The sequence below is a fragment of the Anopheles gambiae genome, chromosome 3 (genome assembly GCF_943734735.2).
Source record: "Anopheles gambiae chromosome 3, idAnoGambNW_F1_1, whole genome shotgun sequence".
Taxonomy (NCBI): domain Eukaryota; kingdom Metazoa; phylum Arthropoda; class Insecta; order Diptera; family Culicidae; genus Anopheles; species Anopheles gambiae.
This window is the reverse complement of record NC_064602.1, coordinates 49960465-49980344: the sequence shown is the minus strand read 5'-3', so window position 1 is coordinate 49980344 and position 19880 is coordinate 49960465. Positions and strand designations below refer to the sequence as shown.

General features: G+C 40.4%; 1 protein-coding gene across 1 annotated transcript; it reads right to left on the bottom strand.

Annotated features, from left to right (window-relative positions):
- Positions 1-14988: 14988 nt before the first annotated feature.
- Positions 14989-19806, bottom strand: LOC133393555 (uncharacterized). The gene is made up of 2 exons (XM_061658996.1): positions 18305-19806; positions 14989-15875 (listed from the first exon to the last, which is right to left on the bottom strand). Exons 1-2 carry the CDS (start codon positions 18529-18531, stop codon positions 15182-15184), a joined length of 921 nt encoding a protein of 306 aa, XP_061514980.1. The 5' UTR covers positions 18532-19806; the 3' UTR covers positions 14989-15181.
- Positions 19807-19880: the final 74 nt, after the last annotated feature.

The window sequence follows — 19880 nt, the reverse complement described above, 5'->3', positions numbered from 1 at the left end:
CAGTTTTTCATCGCTCTATCAACGGCTGCTCTCAAAAAGGGAATATAGAGACGTTGTCTAACCTCATTCACTACGGTTTCCCGATTAGCATGCCCATATTTTTCGTGATAGTGACCCAGGAGTAATGACGTTATGGCATGTTGCTGAGGCAGAATGATTGGGAATCGTGCATCAAAGGGAATATGGTTAGCATTTGCGGTTCGTCCATTGACTCTCAATATTCCCATCTCATCCATAAACGGGTCGGTGTTGTATAGGGGACTCGTTTTATCTATGCCCGGTTTTGCTTCATCATTTGTTTGTTGCGATAGAACTTTTAGCTCTTTTTGATAGCATTCTGTTTGAGCGAGTTTAAATAGGAGTATTTCGGCACGTTGAAGTTCCTCTGATTCTATCGGGGTAATCGTTGCTCGCTCTACTCTTAGATTAACCTTGGCTTGGTTTTCGGTAGCCTTTAGTGCCTTAGTAGTCTCGCCTTTTAGTTTTAGTTTACAGTTCTCTACGAATCTGTTGACAATTACAATTGTTCGCAATAATATGTTCCACTTAGAAATGCGGGTCGGATCAATAAGAGGCATGGTTGAAGGCGTAATGGAATGGGTTAGCATAGGTATTCTTCTTTCTTCCATCGTTGGTTCTACGGTCTTTTGCTCCGGCCAGAGTTCTTCTGGATGGTAGAGAAACGATGGACCATTTAACCACCTACCCTTTTCGTTAATTTCTGTGTCCTTGTTCCATTTTGTGAGACAATCTGCAGGATTTTCTTTTGTAGGGACATATCTCCAATTAGCATTGTCGGTGAGTGTTCGAATTTCTCCGACTCGGTGTGCTATGAATGGCTTAAATTCCCGAGGAGGCGATCGAAGCCATGAAAGTACGACTTGGGAATCTGTGTGTATGTACCTTTCTCTCACATTATAATCGTGATTTTCACACACCGTTTTCATCAATTTCGCTCCCAACAGGGCTGCCTGCAACTCAAGTCTTGGTACTGATAAGTGTTTCAAGGGCGCTACCTTGCTTCGCGACATTACTAATGCGCAGCGGATTTTACCTCCATCATTTACTCTAAAATACGCCACGCAACCATAGGCTTGTTCGCTCGCGTCGGTAAATACGTGTAATTGCATAGGTTCTTGGGGTATCGATCCAGTGCCTTTGAAATACCATCGTGGTATTTTTAGCTCAAATATGTTGGGAAGTGTAGCGGCCCATTTTGTCCATTTGACGAATTCCTCATCGCTCATTTGTTCATCCCAATTAATGTGTGCTCGCCAAAGATCTTGCATAAGCAAGCGACCGTGAATTAACATAGGAGCTAGAACTCCCAAGGGATCAAAGATGCTCATAATCACCCTTAATGCTATTCTCTTTGTTGGTCTTTTCCCCTCATTCACGTAGGGGATTAAGTCTTTGTGCCAAGCTGAAGAAAATTGGAAAATGTCTTCTGCCGGGTCCCAGACCATACCGAGTACTCTTGTCTGACAATCATCAGTTGTAGTTTTGAAAACTATCGGGTTTTGATTCGTTTTTCGTTCTTCCAGATGCTCTAAAACGATGGGATCGTTGCACACCCAGTTTCGCATATTAAAACCAGCTTGGGAATGAATTAATCTAACTTGTTTTGCACGCTCGATGGCTTCTTCTCGTGTATCGCAGCTGTCGAAATAATCATCCATATATGTAGATCGTTTTATGGCAGCAGCTGCTATCGGATATTCGTTCGCACATTCGTCTGCGTTACGATGCATTATGTATTGAGCTGAGCAGGGGGAGCAAGTAGCTCCAAAGGTGGCTACATCCATGAGGTATGTTTTTGGATCTTGGTCCTTTTCAAATCGGAACAAAAACCTCTGGCTATGTGTGTCTTCCTTTTTAATGCGAATTTGGTGAAACATCTTCTCTATGTCTCCTCCAAACGCAATTCGTCTTTGTCTGAATGTGCATAAAACTTGAGGAAGCATTACTAGTAAGTCAGGACCTTTTAGGAGTTGTGAGTTCAAGGACATCCCACCTACCTTTGCCGCAGCATCCCAAACTAGGCGTTTTTTTGTTGGTTTCTTTGGATGCGACACGATGTTAAGAGGAAGGTACCATACTCTGTTTGGATCAGCTGAACGGAGCTCTTCTGGTGACGCAATATGGGCAAATCCGTTCTCCACATAGTCCCTAATCTGCTTATGTACCTCTATTTTAAGTTCAGGGTCCTTTTCTAACTTCTTCTCCAGAGCAAACAGTCGTTTCAAGGCCATCGGTCTGCTGTCTGGGAAGCAAATACTATCATTTTTCCAAAGTAGGCCGGTTATAAACCTACCGCCTATCTTAAATGAGGTGCTTTTTAAAATAGTTTTTGCTCTCTCTATATCTTTGGGCTCCGGAATCGGGCCAGTAAACGTCCCTACATCGTCTAGCAAGAATTGTTGTCGTAGCAATTCGTTTAGTTCGCGGTCAACTTCTACCTTTTCTGTACCCTCGTCGCGAGGTACATCGCGGGCACATTTATCTACTGTTATCTTAACCGGTAGAGTATGTAGGTAGTGTGTTTCGCTCACCGATTGTTGTGGAATCACCAATTCCTCCTGTAGATCCGTGTTAGCTCCCTCATCGCGATGGGGTTCGCGGGAGCTCTCCGGTAGGATCTCTTGTAGAAGATCGTCTTGCGTTCCCTCGTCGCAGACTTTTCCGCGGGAACTCTCTTCTAGTTGCTGGGGAATTTGATGCATTCCCAGCATCGTCCTTCCTGTCTTTGCGTTGTTTGGCCCGTAGATGGCCCAGCCCAGGGCGCTCCTTACTGCGATGGGTTCGTGGGGTAGACCGAACCGAGTTTCCAGAGGTCGGATCAAATCCACATCATTGAGACCGATCAGCAACGATGGTTTCCGGTGCTCCAGGGATGACGTTGGAAGGTGCTGCAAGTGTAGAAAGGATCTTATCAGTGCGTCGTAATTTACGTTATTGGACGGTAGACTTAGCTGTTTCACTGTGTGGGCGGCTGCTATAGAATAGCGCCGCCCTTCCCCCTTCGCCGATATCTGAAAGCTCACTCGTCGCGATGTAGATTCCCTCCTGGTCACATTGCCTGTCCAGCAGAGCTCCAATGGTTCCACTTCTCCGTCAAGTCCCAACTTTGAAGCTAATTCAGCTTCCACCAGGGTGACGGATGATCCTTCGTCCAGGAAAGCTACAGCATCCACGGCTCGCCCTTTGTTGTAGACTGTCACTGAGACGATGCGGAAAATTGCGGGTTGTCTAGAGTCGTGGTGCGTTTGGTAGTGCACCTGCAGGGTGTTTTGGCCGCGGTGAAGCAAAGTATGATGTCGTCCGCTGCATCCTGGTACACGACACAAAAATCGTGATCTACACGGCTTAGACCCGTGTTTGTTAAGGCAGGTCGAGCAGAGTTGTAGCCTTAATACGCATTCACACCGCTCATCCACATCCATCCGTTTGAACAACTCACAATGTTTGGCAACGTGTCCACGAATGTCACAAACCAGGCACTTGACGTTACTTAATTGTGAGGCGCTCGAAACACTCGTATTTGCTTCCGTTTTGGCAGATTGTGAGTGGACGTGTGAGTGGAAACTCCTAGACGTCCTTGGATGATCTGCTCGGGGGGGGACATACGCAGTAACGTCGCACGCGTCATCCACCAAAGCCTCCATGAACTCCCCGAAGTGTTTAATAGTTGGCTCGGCAAATTTGTTTTTAAACCGAGACCATTCCAGCCTCCTCGTAGCGGGAAGTTTTTCCACCAAGTCTGCTAGTAGCTCAGGGTTGTTAAAGTGACTTTTCATGTTGCTGAGCGTCAGGTGGTCACACAAGTTCACCACTTCTAGCCCGAACGTGATCAGGCTATTCAACTGTTCGGGTTTCGGTGGATCTAACTTCCGCACACTATCCGTAAGCTGCCTTATTAGCTGAGCCGGCTTTCCAAACAGCTTCTCCAGTCGCTTGATGATAAGAGGTGCGGCGTTGGGCAGTCTTAGCTTTGACTGAACGGCATCTCGAGCGGGGCCTTTCAAACACTCTACTAACCGTATGGTATTTTCGCCGTCCGTATATCCGCATGCTCTTGTCGACTCGTTGTAGCAGTTGAGAAATACTGCCCATTCCTTCGAGCATCCCGAAAAGATAGGCAACTTTTTCGGGTACATATCTCGCGCGATGCTCTGCGCTGTCGTTCGCACAGGAGTCTCACGCGGCGTCACTATCGGGGTCGACGAGCTTGCCTGCGGCATATGCTGCGATGAGGGCTCAACTTCTCTTTGAGCTAATGATGTTCCTTGCTGCTTCTGCCTTTGTTGCTTCACCCATTCAGCTGTTCTGTCGGTTTTAGTGGCTGCTGAATAAACCGATAGGTTCTCCAGCTCGTCTTCCAAAGCGTTGCGCTGGCTTTCATGTTGCAACTGCAGCTTGGCCATCTTCGCCGTAATCTCGGCCTCCATTTTCTGTTTTTCTGCCAGTATTAATTGCTTTTGCAGCGCTTGCTCCTTTTCCAAACGTTGGAGAGCCACTTGAGCCGACAAACGCGAAGAGTTGGAGGCGGTTTTCTTCGAGTGGCTTGCTGCGACGGTAGGAATTTTAAGAGGCTTAGCCGATGGTTCTTCGCTTGTACCAGGCATCGACTCCGATCTCTCCGAACTTTTAGGAAGATCGGGCTGCTGGCTTGGTCCTGCAACAACCGCCATCGCTTTCTCACTCCTTGGGCGCCTCGTCTTCATCGACGGTCCTGGCCCTTTTCCTACGCACTTTTCGCACACCCAGTATTCTTCCGCCACACTTTCACCAACTCCAGCGCAACTAAAGTGACACCACTTTTTGCAATCTTGACATTGCACCATATCATCGATGTCGTTTGGCGAATCGCACTTCACACACTCGCACTTACTCGCGGGCATTTTGTAACGCAAAATTTTCAAGAAAGATCGAAAATTGTAATGAAAAAGTTTTTTAAAGATTGTTGCAACGATCAATCAAGTAAAGGGCTTAAATAAAACTCTTGGCGAAATTTTCCTTTTAATAGTGGGAACTGTTTTATATTTCGACACTTTAAAAAACGTTTTCCGCAGTTTCTCCTTTGCTCTTGATGTTGCTACTAACTTTGTTTACGCTTGCGCGCGTCCCTTTTTCTTAACGACCTCAGTTGACCCTTATGCTGACCGCGGCCGACCTATTTTCTGATTCGTCCCTTTAATGCGCAAACTGGTTATGCTCTTCTATCCAACGGCTGTCTCACTTTAGAAGCATTTCGAAAGCTTTGCGCCATTCGAACGGATGATTCGAAAATATGCTGTTCGAATAGCTGTCACCGCCACAACAACAATAACAATAACAACTTTGACTGTCAATTAGGGACCTCGTGTTAACACCATTTAAACCATCAATGGTAACCCAGAACAGAGATGAATAGCCAGAAGGATGGTCATTTTCATCATAACGTCGTTCGTTGTTGCTTAGTATGATTGCTAGTAAAAGAGTTGTAATGTGGTCTTAATCCAGGCACTACGCTTCAAACACTTTGAGATTAACCGACAAGACTGACCAACCGCCGTAACACTATAACTGCAAAGCTAGCATGTAGTTTTTCCAAGATTATTTTCTGTTGATACTTTATACAGGTCATCTTTGATACTGATTTTCATTTGATTATTATTTCTTTAAATTAGTTTATGTTCAAAACATGTGTATGTATTACTATGAATTAGGAATTAAATTCTTTCGATATTATTGAAGTCATTTTATTACAATCATAATCAGAATCAGGAATGTTCAACAGCAAATAGTTCTCCTCTTTAGTTTCAGTTTATTGTAGAGGATTTATTTATAAAATTTTATGATATAATATTACTATTTGTAAAAGCAATACGGCCAAAGCCGTTCTTTCTGAATAAAAAAAAAAAAAATTACTATTTGTAAAACAATTCTGTTACCTAACGTGACATCGCCAATCAAATTATCTATTTTTAGACGATTGTATCGATGCCATTTTAAGTTCCTTGCATTTTTGGCTTTTGAAAGGGTTGGTAACCTTTAATTTTTACACCCGGTTTAACTTCTCTCGAACCTTTGACGGTTCTTGGGTGTTCCTGTGCTTTGGTGTTGATGTCTTTCGTTTAGTGCTCAACTTCGACTCAAAGTTCCAGTAGAAAAAAATCTCTAAAGTATACGTCATTTTCAATTCTCTTCATCACCACGTTCTAAATATAACGCTTTGCTGCACACGTACCTCGATTTCATCTCAACCCATCGTGTGGTTTTCCATGTAACTTACATTTGCTGCTACAAGTCATCCACAGTGGTGTTGACCAGGGGCAAAAGGCAATGGTAAAAAATCCATCGCTCGATAGCTACTTAGAATCGTTGAACCGTAAAAGCCTATGAAACACCTTTCACATTGAAACCGATCAATGTCTACACATGGGAGAATGAAGGCTGTTCCATGCTGTAACTTGACTACTGTGGTCGGGTTATAGCATGGAATATGGCTACATTATTGAGATGACTGCATCGAACTAGGTGTTTGTGATTCGCTTTTATAGTGTTGACCTGGCAAAAAAACGAATGCCAAGCTATTGCTTTACTGACATTGAAAACACATGTACACAAATCAATGTTCTTTTCAATATTTTTCTATTTTCTAACTAATGCAGTAATCAAATGGCAATGATACTTATCAACATGCTTATGGAAAAGAACATAATAAAAGCAAAATATTAAATTGTTTAATGATTTTTTTTTTTGCGCTTTTCGCTTACTTTTTATAATCTTTTCATGAATATATTTTTTAACACAAATTATTTCATAGTTTCGTTACATACACTTTTTTCATTCATTTTTTTAAATTGTATTTAATTTTTTTTGAAAAAATATGAATACTATTTTAATAAACCTATATTCATAAAAACATTTAGTAACGAACTTTACAATAATTATTTAAAATATATAAAGCATTCTACTAAGTAATATTAAATACCATTAATCAGAAGCTTATTTTTACCTAATACTTATAGCTACTAGGCTAATCTATTCGTAAAAAATAGTGGAGTGAATGAATGGAAAATTTAATTTAATAAATTAAGCTTGAACATTACCAAAAAACGATCATGCATGACAATATTTTCATTTTGACATTTCAATTACTTGCTTAAATCAGCAATACATTTTCCTGTATGACTGGCGTACAAATGCATGTGAGTTATTGTCAATATTGGTTATCTGATAGAACGCCAAGGTTGTATCTCTAGTTTATGATTCTTGATACTTGATTTCAATCAACCCTAATAGCAGGTCAACTCGATTGGAGATATAGAACGCGTAGAGGCTAAGATCCTACCAACCATATGCCATGCACATCACGTTGTGCTGCGCTAATGCATTGATGGTATCATGTTTTATATCTGCTACAACGACGAAAGGACGATGAGACACCAAATAGGGCAAAGAAATCAAAGAAACATTGCAGCTAGTGTTTTTGCTCCACTAACGGTGCGTGAATCTTACCGAACGGACTAACGTATGTTCAATGTCTGCATGCCTTCCATTGCATGTGACTAGCTGACTATTTCAACACAAAAATATAATGTACTGACTAAATCAAAGCATCTGCCCAATTCAGCTATTTTCCTGGAGCTACAAATTTTTTCCCTGCCATCTGCAAAAAGGCACACAGATATGAACGGTTATGATGAAAATATAAACGGAAAGGTAAAAGACGGACATATAAATGGGCATAACAAAATAACCACAAAAACAATTTAAAAATAGAACAAAGTGGAAGAAATTGTTATAAAATCTCAAACCTCACAAAGCGCAGCTTTCTACAAAGTAAGCTTCCTCAGAAATACCCTATAAATCAAACGGTTCATCTGTTTCTTAAGGTGATAGCATGCTTCTTTCAGTAAACTTTCCAAAGTGATGTATTGCTCCCAAAAGAAACAATCGAGCTAGTGGAGATCGTTTGTAATATGCCGCACGTTCGGCAACATACTGCAACACCCACGATGACCATACTTGCACGTCCGTAGCGATGATAGTGCAAGTATTTTCTGTTGTGTCTGGTGGTTTTCTGGTAAAACCAGCAAACACACATCCTGGAACCTCTCCTTCACCATTCACTAAACCGAAACGCTCACTTGATTCCCGCTGGTCTGATGAAGTGCCATGAATTTACAGGTTGACAGTGGCCAGATTAACAGATGATGATCATTCTGAATGTTTTTTTTTTGTTGTAAAGCGTTAAAAACAAGTTCTATCCCACTTTCAACACCACTTTCAACACTAATTCATTTTAAAAATTCTTATTGATCTTAAACTTAGATTAATTGGACAACATATATTCCGTGGTATTGATCATTTAGATTACCCGAATTGTTTGATGATATTATATGTAACAATACAATATTCTAGTATACACTGTTTTAATTACTTCAGCTTTATTAACAGTGCTCTATCCAAAGCCCTACTCAATCTTATGCTTAATGACACTATCTATAGCGTGCAGCCATATTTTCGCATGCTACAATATCCTTCGATATTTTTCGCAATATTCGCGAAACTTCTAGCTCTCTCTTCTTCGTAACATATATTTACTTATTAACTATCATTTTTTACCGTTTTGTAGCGATACATTAATCACTCCAGTATCGGCGCTCTTTCAACATTGCGACAGATGTGTTGTTATTATGCACATCTAAATATATCCTACGCAAATGAAGAAACCTCTACTTGCGCTCTTAGAATGATTTGTTTTAAATGCACTCAATCTGTTGAGTGACTGTAAAACGGGTTTCCCCTTCAAGCACTCATCGGCTTCCAACGCATGCCTACCAGCAAGAAAAACACGTGTTTCCAGCGAGTGACTCCCTCCCTCCGTTTGTTCATGTTTTTATTACGACCGGCAAGTAAAACATAAACCAAAACTCACCTTAACGTTATGCTGCAAGGTGCCGCAAAAATGAATGAACGCATAACCCAGCGTCAAGTAGAGGGATTACTCTAATGGTGCAAAATGTGACCGACATCAACGCTACTAACCCCTCGTCTTGATTTCCAATGCATCCCCGTATAGGGCCATGAGATCCATTCCAAGACCTGTGCGTTGCGGTGACGGTGTGGATGATTTAGTTCGATATTTTCATAACACACTCCAAGCAATTGCTTGGCATACGACCCGGCTCCATTCGAAGCCTTTGTTGCAACGATTATTATGCTCCCAAACTGGCCAAAGGCGATGGAACCGGCCGTGCAAGAATCGTAGGACTATAAGAAAATAATGCCTAAGGCAAAGTGGGTGTATCTTTCAATTCGAATGCATACCAGATGGTAGTAGTTTTGATATTTTTCATATTCTAAAACAAATATAGTAATTTTATCAAACAATTTCGACGAATAACATAAGGGGACGCAATTATTTCTTGAAAAATTATTATTAGGGCATTTTTTTACTTTAAATCTTTCTATTTGTTCGTTGCATTTTGCTTGCGCTTCTCTTATCTTCTACTTATTTGTTTATCTGCTTATATTTGGCCTTTTTTACCTCGTGATATAGGTATTATGCACCATTCAAAGCTGATCCACTCATCACTATTTTCAACGCATCTAACTCACACCATAATACAAATTCTTATGCAGAAAGGCTCTTGATTGCCCAGATCCTGCAAACTATCGATATATCAATTTTAATGGGCCCTCAGTTAATAGTAACTCGCAATATATAGTTGTATCCGTTTCGTATTAAATTTGAATACTTTCAAATTGCTCTAGTACCATCCGTCATCGAGCCAAAGGTCCAAATAACAGCTACGCGTACACCTTGATGCACCATGCTTGACGCGTATCCATCTTTCAATGCAAAAACGCCTTACCGTTTTCTGCATCGCTGGTGTGTGAACAAGATTCAAGCACCTCCAAGCAAGCCATCAACACCACCGAACAAAAGGTTTATACATACGTAATACGCTCAATTATATGCAAATGAGATAACACCAATCAAATTTACATACATCAGACACGTACGCTGCTGCTAGCTTTGTAATTAATTTCTTGCTAAATTTTAACCCCTTTCACCGTGGTACATGCCGCGGTTTGAGCACTTACTGCTAGAAACGTCCTTATCCACTCTGCAAATCCGTGCTGCTTATCCCTAACCATCGCTACGTACAAAGGTATTGGTCGTCTAAAGAATACCAGTTCCGCCAACACGATAACATACATGGCTACTGTGCACGCTGTCTTGAAAATATGGCGAAAAAGTATGTAAAGCCAAGATAGGCTGCTGGTATCAAAAACAGTGGTCCGAAAATCAATCACTAATTCACATCGTGTGAACAATATTGTTGCTTCAATAGAAAACGTTTAAAAATGGTGCATATACCTATCACTTTATTCACAGTTCCAGTTTTCTCATTTTAGTTAACTTATCGTTATCCGTTTATTTATTTTCGATAGACTCTAGCAGCAGAGGCCGGTCTCGTAGTACATTCGTCAACTCGTACGACTTAACAACATGCCCATCATGGGTTCAAGCCCCAAATAGACCGTGCCGCCATACGTAGGATTGACTATCCTGCTATGGGGGGAAATCAATTAGTCACTGAAAGCCAAACCCACAAGAGGTAAAGGCAGGCCTTGACCGACAACGGTTGTTGAGTCAAAGAAGAAGAAGAAGAAGACTCTAGCATTTGAAAATTATTCGCGCTTCTTTTGCATAACGATTTACACGATTGTGCGAGCCTACACGCTATAGCTGCGAGAGAGATGGTACGGATGGGAATCGATCCCGTCAGGGGCTTGTACGATGTAGAAACCTATTATGGTCGTCAATTTGTCTATTTTAATGAGGTTGAAATATAGATTGTGGTTAATACCTTCCAGCACCTCTAAGAACGGCACGAACTTTAAAAAAACATCTTTTTTTAATGGAACGGCTTGGAATAGATTGGGCCACGTTGCTTAAAAACATTGCTTTCATTTTTTTAATAACGGAAAATTCAGCAATTAAGCTGATTCAATGGAAATGGTGCTGTTTTGACCATCTACTCATAAAATCTATATCTTCTTCTTCTTATTTGGTACAAAAACCCTGGTCCGTCTAGACTTGCCTAAGCCTTAAATGGGCTTGGCCAACTGCGACTTACACTGTTTTCTGGATCTGTTTTGAATGTGAACAGCATTATTCAAAACTTTCAAGGTGTTTTTCAACAGCTTTCATTATTTGTAACAGCTGGTTCGTTAAAAACCCAAACGGCTGTTGAATATTGCCGATCACATTACAAACTGTCTCCGAAAACAGTGTTTTAATTACCCCATATCGGGATAGTCAATCCTATGTATGGGAACCTTGTAGTACAGCCTTCAACTCGTAAAATCTAATAAAATACCCGTTATGGGTCCATGCCTCATATTGACTTGTATCAAACGATTAATGTAGTGGGAAGAACCTAAGCTATATTCGCAGCACGAACTCTACTAGCTGATTTGGGACTGTTTAACGAAAGATCTTTCCGATGTAGCTAATTAAGAGATGAGACTGTACTTCGTGGAGCTATGGCGCTTTTTAACAAGCCCACGATAGTCATTGGAACTTTGAAGCTGTTTAGTCTGATGTATATGGTTCACTATAGAACATGAAGGCTTGTTAAGTACGTGTATTGAACTCGAAAGCCTTCTTGGGCCGGCATATCCGCATAAGACGATACCGCAAGTCTTCTTCTAAGAAAAAGAATATACATAGCAAGTGTATCAATTGCAGTGTATGCTAAAGCACCAATTGAGGCTATAATGATTAATATTTTTGCTCTAAAACAGTTGATATGTGTTTTGGAACCACGGATGGATTTTTTATTTTAAATATGACCATTTTAACACATTTGTGCTTAATTAGTTCCGTACTGGCCGCCGGAGTTATTTTAATATTACTCTTTAAATGTGTAACCAAGATGTTTGGCATCTCTTACCATTGTGCTGAGTGCAACACTGTAGGATAATAGAGATTTTCTAGGAACTAACCATATTGTATTGTATTGTATTGTTTATTGTGGAAGTGATTGGCCGAGCGAAGTGGCCTTATTACTTAAAATTACCCTATAACTTAAATCTAGCAATAAATAGGTCATAAACAACCGAACAAATACATATCATGAGGTACATTACAGTTAGCAGCAGTCAAAACTATCGTAATGAGCGTAAAATTTTGAGAGCCATCACAGTTATAGGATCATTTTCACGATAAGTTCGCCTAGCCAGTTGAGTTCTAAGAAGACGATAATTGCCAAAAGTTCTAGAGGGTACATTTATGGTATTTCTGGTTAGTAGTTCAAGCGCGCCAGTCTCGTTTATAATTAGCATGGACATACATTTCAAAAGAGCTTCTTCACATCTTCTTTCTATACTTTCTTAAAATACTTTCTTAAAATCATCATTTTGGTGTAAATTGTCTATTATTTAATAACATCAAATCAAAAAGTTCCAAACATTTAATCAAAAATGTTAACAATACGGCCTTTTCGGACCGTTCCTCCTGAATAAAAAAAATCGAAAATGTACCTTTTTCTCGTTCATCCATAATTGGTAGAACTAAACATCAATATAAATGAATTATCGCAGAATGATGCTTTGTGTACTACTGTCATTTTAGTCGTAATGTATAGCTTACAAGTGAACAAATCGGGTTTCTCATTGTTATGCATTTGAGTCATCATTTACTTGTAAAGTGTTATAAAATCGAAACAGTTTCATCAACATAACTCAGTCTTGAATGACTTTCTTCCAAAAAAAATCGTACAGTGAAGGCCCTCATAATCAGTACCCCCTTTTAACGAATTTTTCGCATAACGATCAAATCTGAATGCTCTACAAATGCCTCTCTTAACAAGTAAAATCTGGCATAATGAGCAGTTTCATGTTTGTTCCCGATAAAAAATTGTGATCATTTTAAGAGTTCCAATACTAAGAATCGCTGAATATCAAGCTATTTTCAAAAGGGGTAATGTATGAGTGTGGATGAAAAGTGTAAAGGATGTGACACATTACTGTCTTGGCCCACTGTCAGTCCAAACCTCGCGAAGTCATACAACAATCGACAAAAGCCGGGGCTGGCCGTGGGTTCGTCCACTGTACGTCCAGATAACTCTTTTCAGATCAGATAACGGAGCTGAGAGTTTTGCAGCGCTTATCGACAGATGGCGCAAATGAGGTAGTGTCTTCAGTTTAATAGCTTCATTTCTTTCATTATTATTTGAAAATTTTAGAGGCTCTCTCCAGCTTCGGCCGGGGAAATGGGCAGGACGTGGATTTTAGTGTTTGGTGAACCTCCCTAAGAAGCGTGTGTTTCATAAGTGTTAGGTGTTTTTTCTTGAAGTTCTTGATTCTTGATTTACTTGCTCATGCAGGCAAAATGTTCGATACTAAGTATTGATCAATGGATTACTGTTGCCTCTTGGAGATGTTCCGTATGGTTTTGATACATGGAATCCCTATGTACCTGCACTTTCTTGATCTGGAACCAATTATTTCACTTTTCATACAAATTTTATGAAAAAGATCCTCCCGCCCCAAATAGCCAGCTTGTACTTTATAGCTGATTTGGGGCTGTTTAACGAAAAATCGTTCTGATGTCATACTTTGTGGGTGAATAAGAGATAGACGGTACTTTGCGGAACAATGGAGCTTTTTAACAGGCACATGATACTCTTAGGAACCTTGTAGCTGATTAGCCTGATGTGTATGGTTCACGATGGAACTTTAAGGCTTGTTAAGAAAGCATACCGAACTTGGTAGAACTTTATAGCTTTTTAATGTATGACATCGGTACGAAGTGGCCCTCGTCAAAGTGTCAAAGACTGGTGCCGTCAATCATCTCGTTGCTGCTGCCTAAGCTAGTTAAGTTAATTGAAGGAGGATTATTGAGTCAAGTGATTGTGATTGTACAGTAAATTGTGTGACATTTTGTATAATTCATGAATATTAAGGATTTAAAATTATACACATGTAGGGTAACTGTACCAGTTTTCGGCAGTGTACCTATTTTCGGCAGGGTAGCTAAAAACGTTAAATTCTGCACAAATGCGGTAAAAAATTTCACAAAATACAATTTTGCAATGAAAGTGTACTTATTTGATATTAACATACCAAGTTTCACACCATTTCATTACGTATTTTCCAAAATATCAAATAAATTGTGCTTTTTTTCGGCAGCTTTGCTGTCAGCCAATCGTTCGGCAGGTTTGGTAATTAAGAGAATCAGAACAGTAAAACAATTAAAAAGTGGTGTATATTAAAGATTTTATGCTTATTTAATTTATTCTAACTTGCTCGGAATTTTAAAATCACGATAAACAAGTTATTTTTCACTTTAAATGCTGCCGAAAATAGGTACACAGTAAATGTTCATTTTTGACAGCTCAATGTTGTGGGCTCCTGCCGAACCCGGAACAATAACACACTTTGAATTTGGCTGAATATTCCTTTTAAAATTGATCAGAACACTACAATGCGTATGTCGACACATAATATGACCTTTCTTGTACCAAATATCACCAATTTTACGACAAACAATGCACTAACTTAAGAGAAAAATAAATATTTGTAAGCCAGTTCACACCGTACGCTATAACCATCAAACTGTCAATGGCTGCTCTGTTTAAACGTCGCATCAAAATGGCTGTCAAAACGGGCCAAAATAAGCAACATAAAATTAATAATTAAAGTGGGGTAACTGTACCAGTTTTCGGCAGTGTACCTATTTTCGGCAGGGTAGCTAAAAACGTGAAATTCTACACAAATGCGGTAAAAAATTTCACAAAATACAATTTTGTAGTGAAAGTATACTTATTTGATATTCACATACCAAGTTTCACATCATTTAATTATGTATTTTCCAAAATATCAAATAAATTGTAAACCTCGAATTTTACTAATTTGAACTAAACGTTGAACTTATAAAAGGCACAAAATCGGAAGGCAGAAGAATTAACAGAAGGCTGAAGGTGTTGTCAGTACAACGATCCGTAAACGAATAATCTTTATTTTTGACATTCGGATTATCGCACAGTTGTCGCGGTGATGGTCATATTCCGATCCGGCACTATGGTCTAATTAGGGGTCAAATCTCCAGGGTACTACAGCTCGGCCATCCTAACCAACAAATTGACCTCAATTTATGTGTAAATATATTAGTAATTCAAATTTCGTTAACGGTTTCATACGGCTCACTCCATTTCTTCAACTTGTTTGATTCTAATATGCCATCATATGGCATCTGAGTTATTGGACAGCCCTCAATGTCCCTAATGACATAGCGATCGTTAGGCAATACCTTATGGACTATGTACGGACCTTTATATTTAGGAATCAACTTCTTATTCTGCTGAGTGTTGCTATCAATGTTCCGCATTACTACATAATCTCCAACTTCATATTTAGCTGCTGGTTTATGATTTTTACGAAAATATGCCTCATTGGTAAGCTGAGATTTAATTATATTTGCCGATGCTTCAGCCCGAATGTCGCTTAAATCATTTAGTGTACTTCCACGACGCTCGTCTAAAAACTCCGTTAGTTCATCAATTAAATGACCCCGTTGTTCAATACCAAACAGGAGAACTGAGGGTGAAAACTTCGTACTGGCGTGCTTTGAATTATTCAACGCATATTCAGCATCCAGTAAATGCAAATTCCAATCATCGTGATCATAAGAGTCCGAAAGTTTGCTGAGGATGGGTCGAAGTACGCGGTTTACCCTTTCGACTTGTCCGTTTGCTTGTGGTGAACCAGTAGCGTTGAGTACATGCTGTACCTCATTTGATCTAAGGAAATTTTCGAACTGGTTGGACGTGAAGCAGGTACCTCGGTCACTAATTATCCGTTTGGGTCGGCTGTAATAGGAAATGTATTGTTTGAGAGCATTGCATACTTCCTGACTTCCAGTGGAACGAGTCGCGTATAGCTTAGTAAATTTCGTAAATGCGTCTATCACAACTAATATATACTTCTTTTTGGATTTCGTAAGAGGTAGTGGTCCCAGGTGATCAATGTGAAGTGTGTCAAAAGGTTGGGGAGCTTTCGGTATACTGTGGATGTTCTGATTATTAGTTCTAGTGGGAGCTGAATATATGATACATTTCAAACAATTCTTGATGAAAGACTCAACTCTATTCCGCATAGAAGGAAACCAATAATGACAGCTAATTTTTGAAATTGTTTTGTCAACCGATAAGTGACCTATTTTCTCATGTGTGTGGCGGATGATATTATCTACCATCTCGCGGGGGACATAAAACTGAAGCTCTTTTGAGGGTGACTCATGATATACGAAACCATCTTGCAAAACATATCCAGGTAAATTTTCCAGTTCTAGTTGGGACCTAATGCTTTCAATAGTAGGATCACGAGATTGGGCTAGCTGTAGTTGGAAATCAATATCAAGTTCACTTATAGCACCAATTGCTTCAGTCCGGCTCAGAGCATCCACGTGGGCCATAGAGGAACCTGAGCGATGCTGAATAGTATAGTCATAATTCTCGAGGAATAGGGACCACCGGGCAATCTTCGCAGAAGTGTTACGATTTTTCAGCGTTTGTACAAGAGAATTGCAATCCGTGATTATCTTTAAGGGTAATCCATGGACGTACGAGTGGAACCTTTTCAACGCATATATTACGGATAGAGTTTCCAACTCGTAGCTATGAAGTTTTGATTCTTCTTTAGAGGTGGTTTTAGAAAAATATGCTATTGGGTGAAGTTTCCCATCATTCTGTTTTTGGAATAAGACTGCACCAAAACCGAATGAGCTCGCGTCGCAATGCAGCTCCGTCTCATATTTGGGATTAAATATAGCCAAGACAGGAGACTGGACAAGTTTTTGACGAAGGGTTTGAAATGCTTGGATGCAGGAATTATCAAAATCAAATGGCACATCTTTCTGAAGAAGATTTGTAAGAGGTTTAGCTATATGAGAAAATGATGGAACGAACCTACGGAAGTAAGAAAAGAGCCCTAAACATCTTCTTAACTGTTTGACATTAGTAGGCATAGGAAAGTTATATATTGATGTAAGGTGTTTTCCACTAGGTCGTATACCAGAGGCACAGGCTTCGTATCCAAGATATTCCAAATTAGTGTGGGCAAATTTGCATTTATCAATGCGCAGTTCAAGTCCATTTTGTTTAAGTTTCTCGAGAACAGAACTCAACGTCTCAAGATGAGAGTGAAAGTCATTAGAAGCTATTATGATGTCGTCCAAGTAGACAACTAATTTCTCGGAATCTATAAATTCGCGTAATATTGAATTTATGAATCTCTGAAATTCCGCGGGGGCATTTTTAAGCCCAAAAGGCATCTTTAAATATTCATATTGCCCATCAGGTGTTACGAAGGAGGTGTACTTAATTGAGCTTTCATCCATCTTTACCTGATGGAAACCGCTTTTTAAATCAAGCAAACTAAATACACTTTTACCACTCAGGTGTTCGAGGCATGTCTCAATTAACGGTAATGGAAAATTATCCCTTACTGTTATTTTATTCAGGGGCCTGTAATCGACGCACATACGCACTTCACCACTTTTTTTTCTAACTAGCACAAGGGGAGAAGCGTATGGGGAATTACTTGGTTGAATGACTTTATCATTTAACAATTGATTTACTATCTGTCGCACTTGATTCCTCTCCCCATAGGAAAGTCTACGTGGCTTTGCATAAATAGGGGTATCATGAACGAGATTAATTTTCATGGAATACTGAGGATATTCTATATTCTCAATAGGATAGTTAGTGTAGCAATGATCAAATGCGGACAAAATGGCAGCAGACTCTTTAGGCGAAAGTTGCTTCCCGATATCTAATTCAAGGGGGCTGTCAAATATCTCCGACACACAAATGTGGCTAAAAGGATCACCTACATCAAGGGACTTAACAGGTTTTGGTATCTTTTCGAAATCTGAATTACCCTCCGGTTCGCGAGCATAATGTGCGGGAATCATACTTGGATAGTGTGTAAGAAAGATTCTAAATTTTCCTAAAAGGTCACGACCTATTATGAATGGCCAAGGCATACTTCTAGCAGGTAAAATGATAAGCGAGTGTGTCACACTAATATTACGAATTATGATCCTGCACTCCACTCGACCTAACGTCGTGAGCATAGTATTTCCTAATCCTCGGTACCCAGAAGGGGTAGGTTGATGCGGAAAGTTACCTGGTACTACATTGTCTGCTATTAGACTTACAGGGCTGCCTGTATCAAAAAGTGATCGTAAAAACGTTTGTTCGCTCCATGTATGTTGGATATTGAAACTAACACATACCGTTTCAATTTCGCTAAGCAGTATTTGGTCCGCAGTTTCCTCATCGAATCCATGGGAACCCAGATGGTGCACCGCAGCAGTCGTAACGGGCTGGAAGTTTCGGCACTCTCGATGTGTATGTCCCATTTGGTGGCATTTAAAACAGGATCCCTTGGGGCGGCGTGGCATTGGGCAAGCGCTTTGATAATGGCCGAATTGAGAACAGTTAAAGCATCTGGCCGGTTCATTATTGTTGTCCTGCGCCCATTGACGCGAGGGGCCAGTGCTGCGGGGTGGAGCTGGGGGTTTAGTGCGTAACGGTGCTGGTGTAGGAGTCACGCCACGAGTTTGACGAAAAGTTTCGTATTTTTTCAGCAGGGTTTTAAGGTGCTCGAGCGATTTTGCAGCGAAACGTATGGATGACGTATTAATAGGATCATCAATTCCGTCAATTATAATATTGACCAAGTCTTCCTCTGGAATGACGGTGCCCGCTATTTGCTGCATTTCCAACACATACCTTGTGATGCTTTCATGTTGCGAGAGATGTCGTGCCCTTAGTTTTTTAAACACTTCTTCTAGTGAAGTTTTTGATGTGAAAGTACTAATAAGGTCAGCTTTCAGTGTCTCATAGGTGCATGCGCCTGAGGTTTTAGCAAAAATGGCGGCGGTGTCGGTGAGCAGGCGGCGCATACAGAAAAATTTCAGCTGGTCGTTTAGTGTGTACAAGCTACATACTTGTTCAAATTCTCGAAACCAGTGCTCCACCCCTACTCCTCCTCTTTCACCACTAAATTTTCCTATGAAGTCTTCAAAGTTGGGTACATACACTGGCAGCACTGTAGGTAGCGGCAAAGGGAGCGGTGGTGACGATGTTAAAGATGGCGGCACTGGCTGCGCTGTAGGTAAAGGCAGCGGTGGTGGTGATGATGATGATGGTAGCGAAGTCGAAGCGATGTTAGATGACTTCAGCATAGCGATTTTCTGACGAAGTTCGAGCACTTGCAGCTCCTTCTGCAGTGTTTCTAATTCCGTCTCTAACCCGCCAGAATTAGCTGTCTTGACAATTTCTTGCTCGTCATTCATTTGCTTTATCGCCAAATCCCCAGTATCAACACTTTCATGCGTTACTTCGGGCGCAAGCTTTTGTTCGGCTACAACGTGACTTCTAGGAAATAGCTCCTCGTACAACATGCGGATTTGAGCAATCGTAGCGGTTGGAGGCACCGGCACTTTCGCGTTCTCCAGCGCACACAACATATCTTCTTTAGACGGCATGGCACAATCCCACTTCTGAGATGTAAACCTCGAATTTTACTAATTTGAACTAAACGTTGAACTTATAAAAGGCACAAAATCGGAAGGCAGAAGAATTAACAGAAGGCTGAAGGTGTTGTCAGTACAACGATCCGTAAACGAATAATCTTTATTTTTGACATTCGGATTATCGCACAGTTGTCGCGGTGATGGTCATATTCCGATCCGGCACTATGGTCTAATTAGGGGTCAAATCTCCAGGGTACTACAAAATTGTGATTTTTTTCGGCAGCTTTGCTGTCAGCCATTCGTTCGGCAGGTTTGGTAATTAAGAGAATCA

What these genes read in the sequence shown, in the direction of transcription:
- LOC133393555 (XM_061658996.1), bottom strand. Translation starts at nt 18,531, where the DNA reads ATGAACCGGCCAGATGCTTTAACTGTTCTCAATTCGGCCATTATCAAA. An exon ending in TGCTTAGCGAAATTGAAACG is followed by an intron (nt 15,876 to 18,304) that starts GTATGTGTTAGT and finishes TTCCTATTACAG; the next exon opens with CCGACCCAAACGGATAATTA.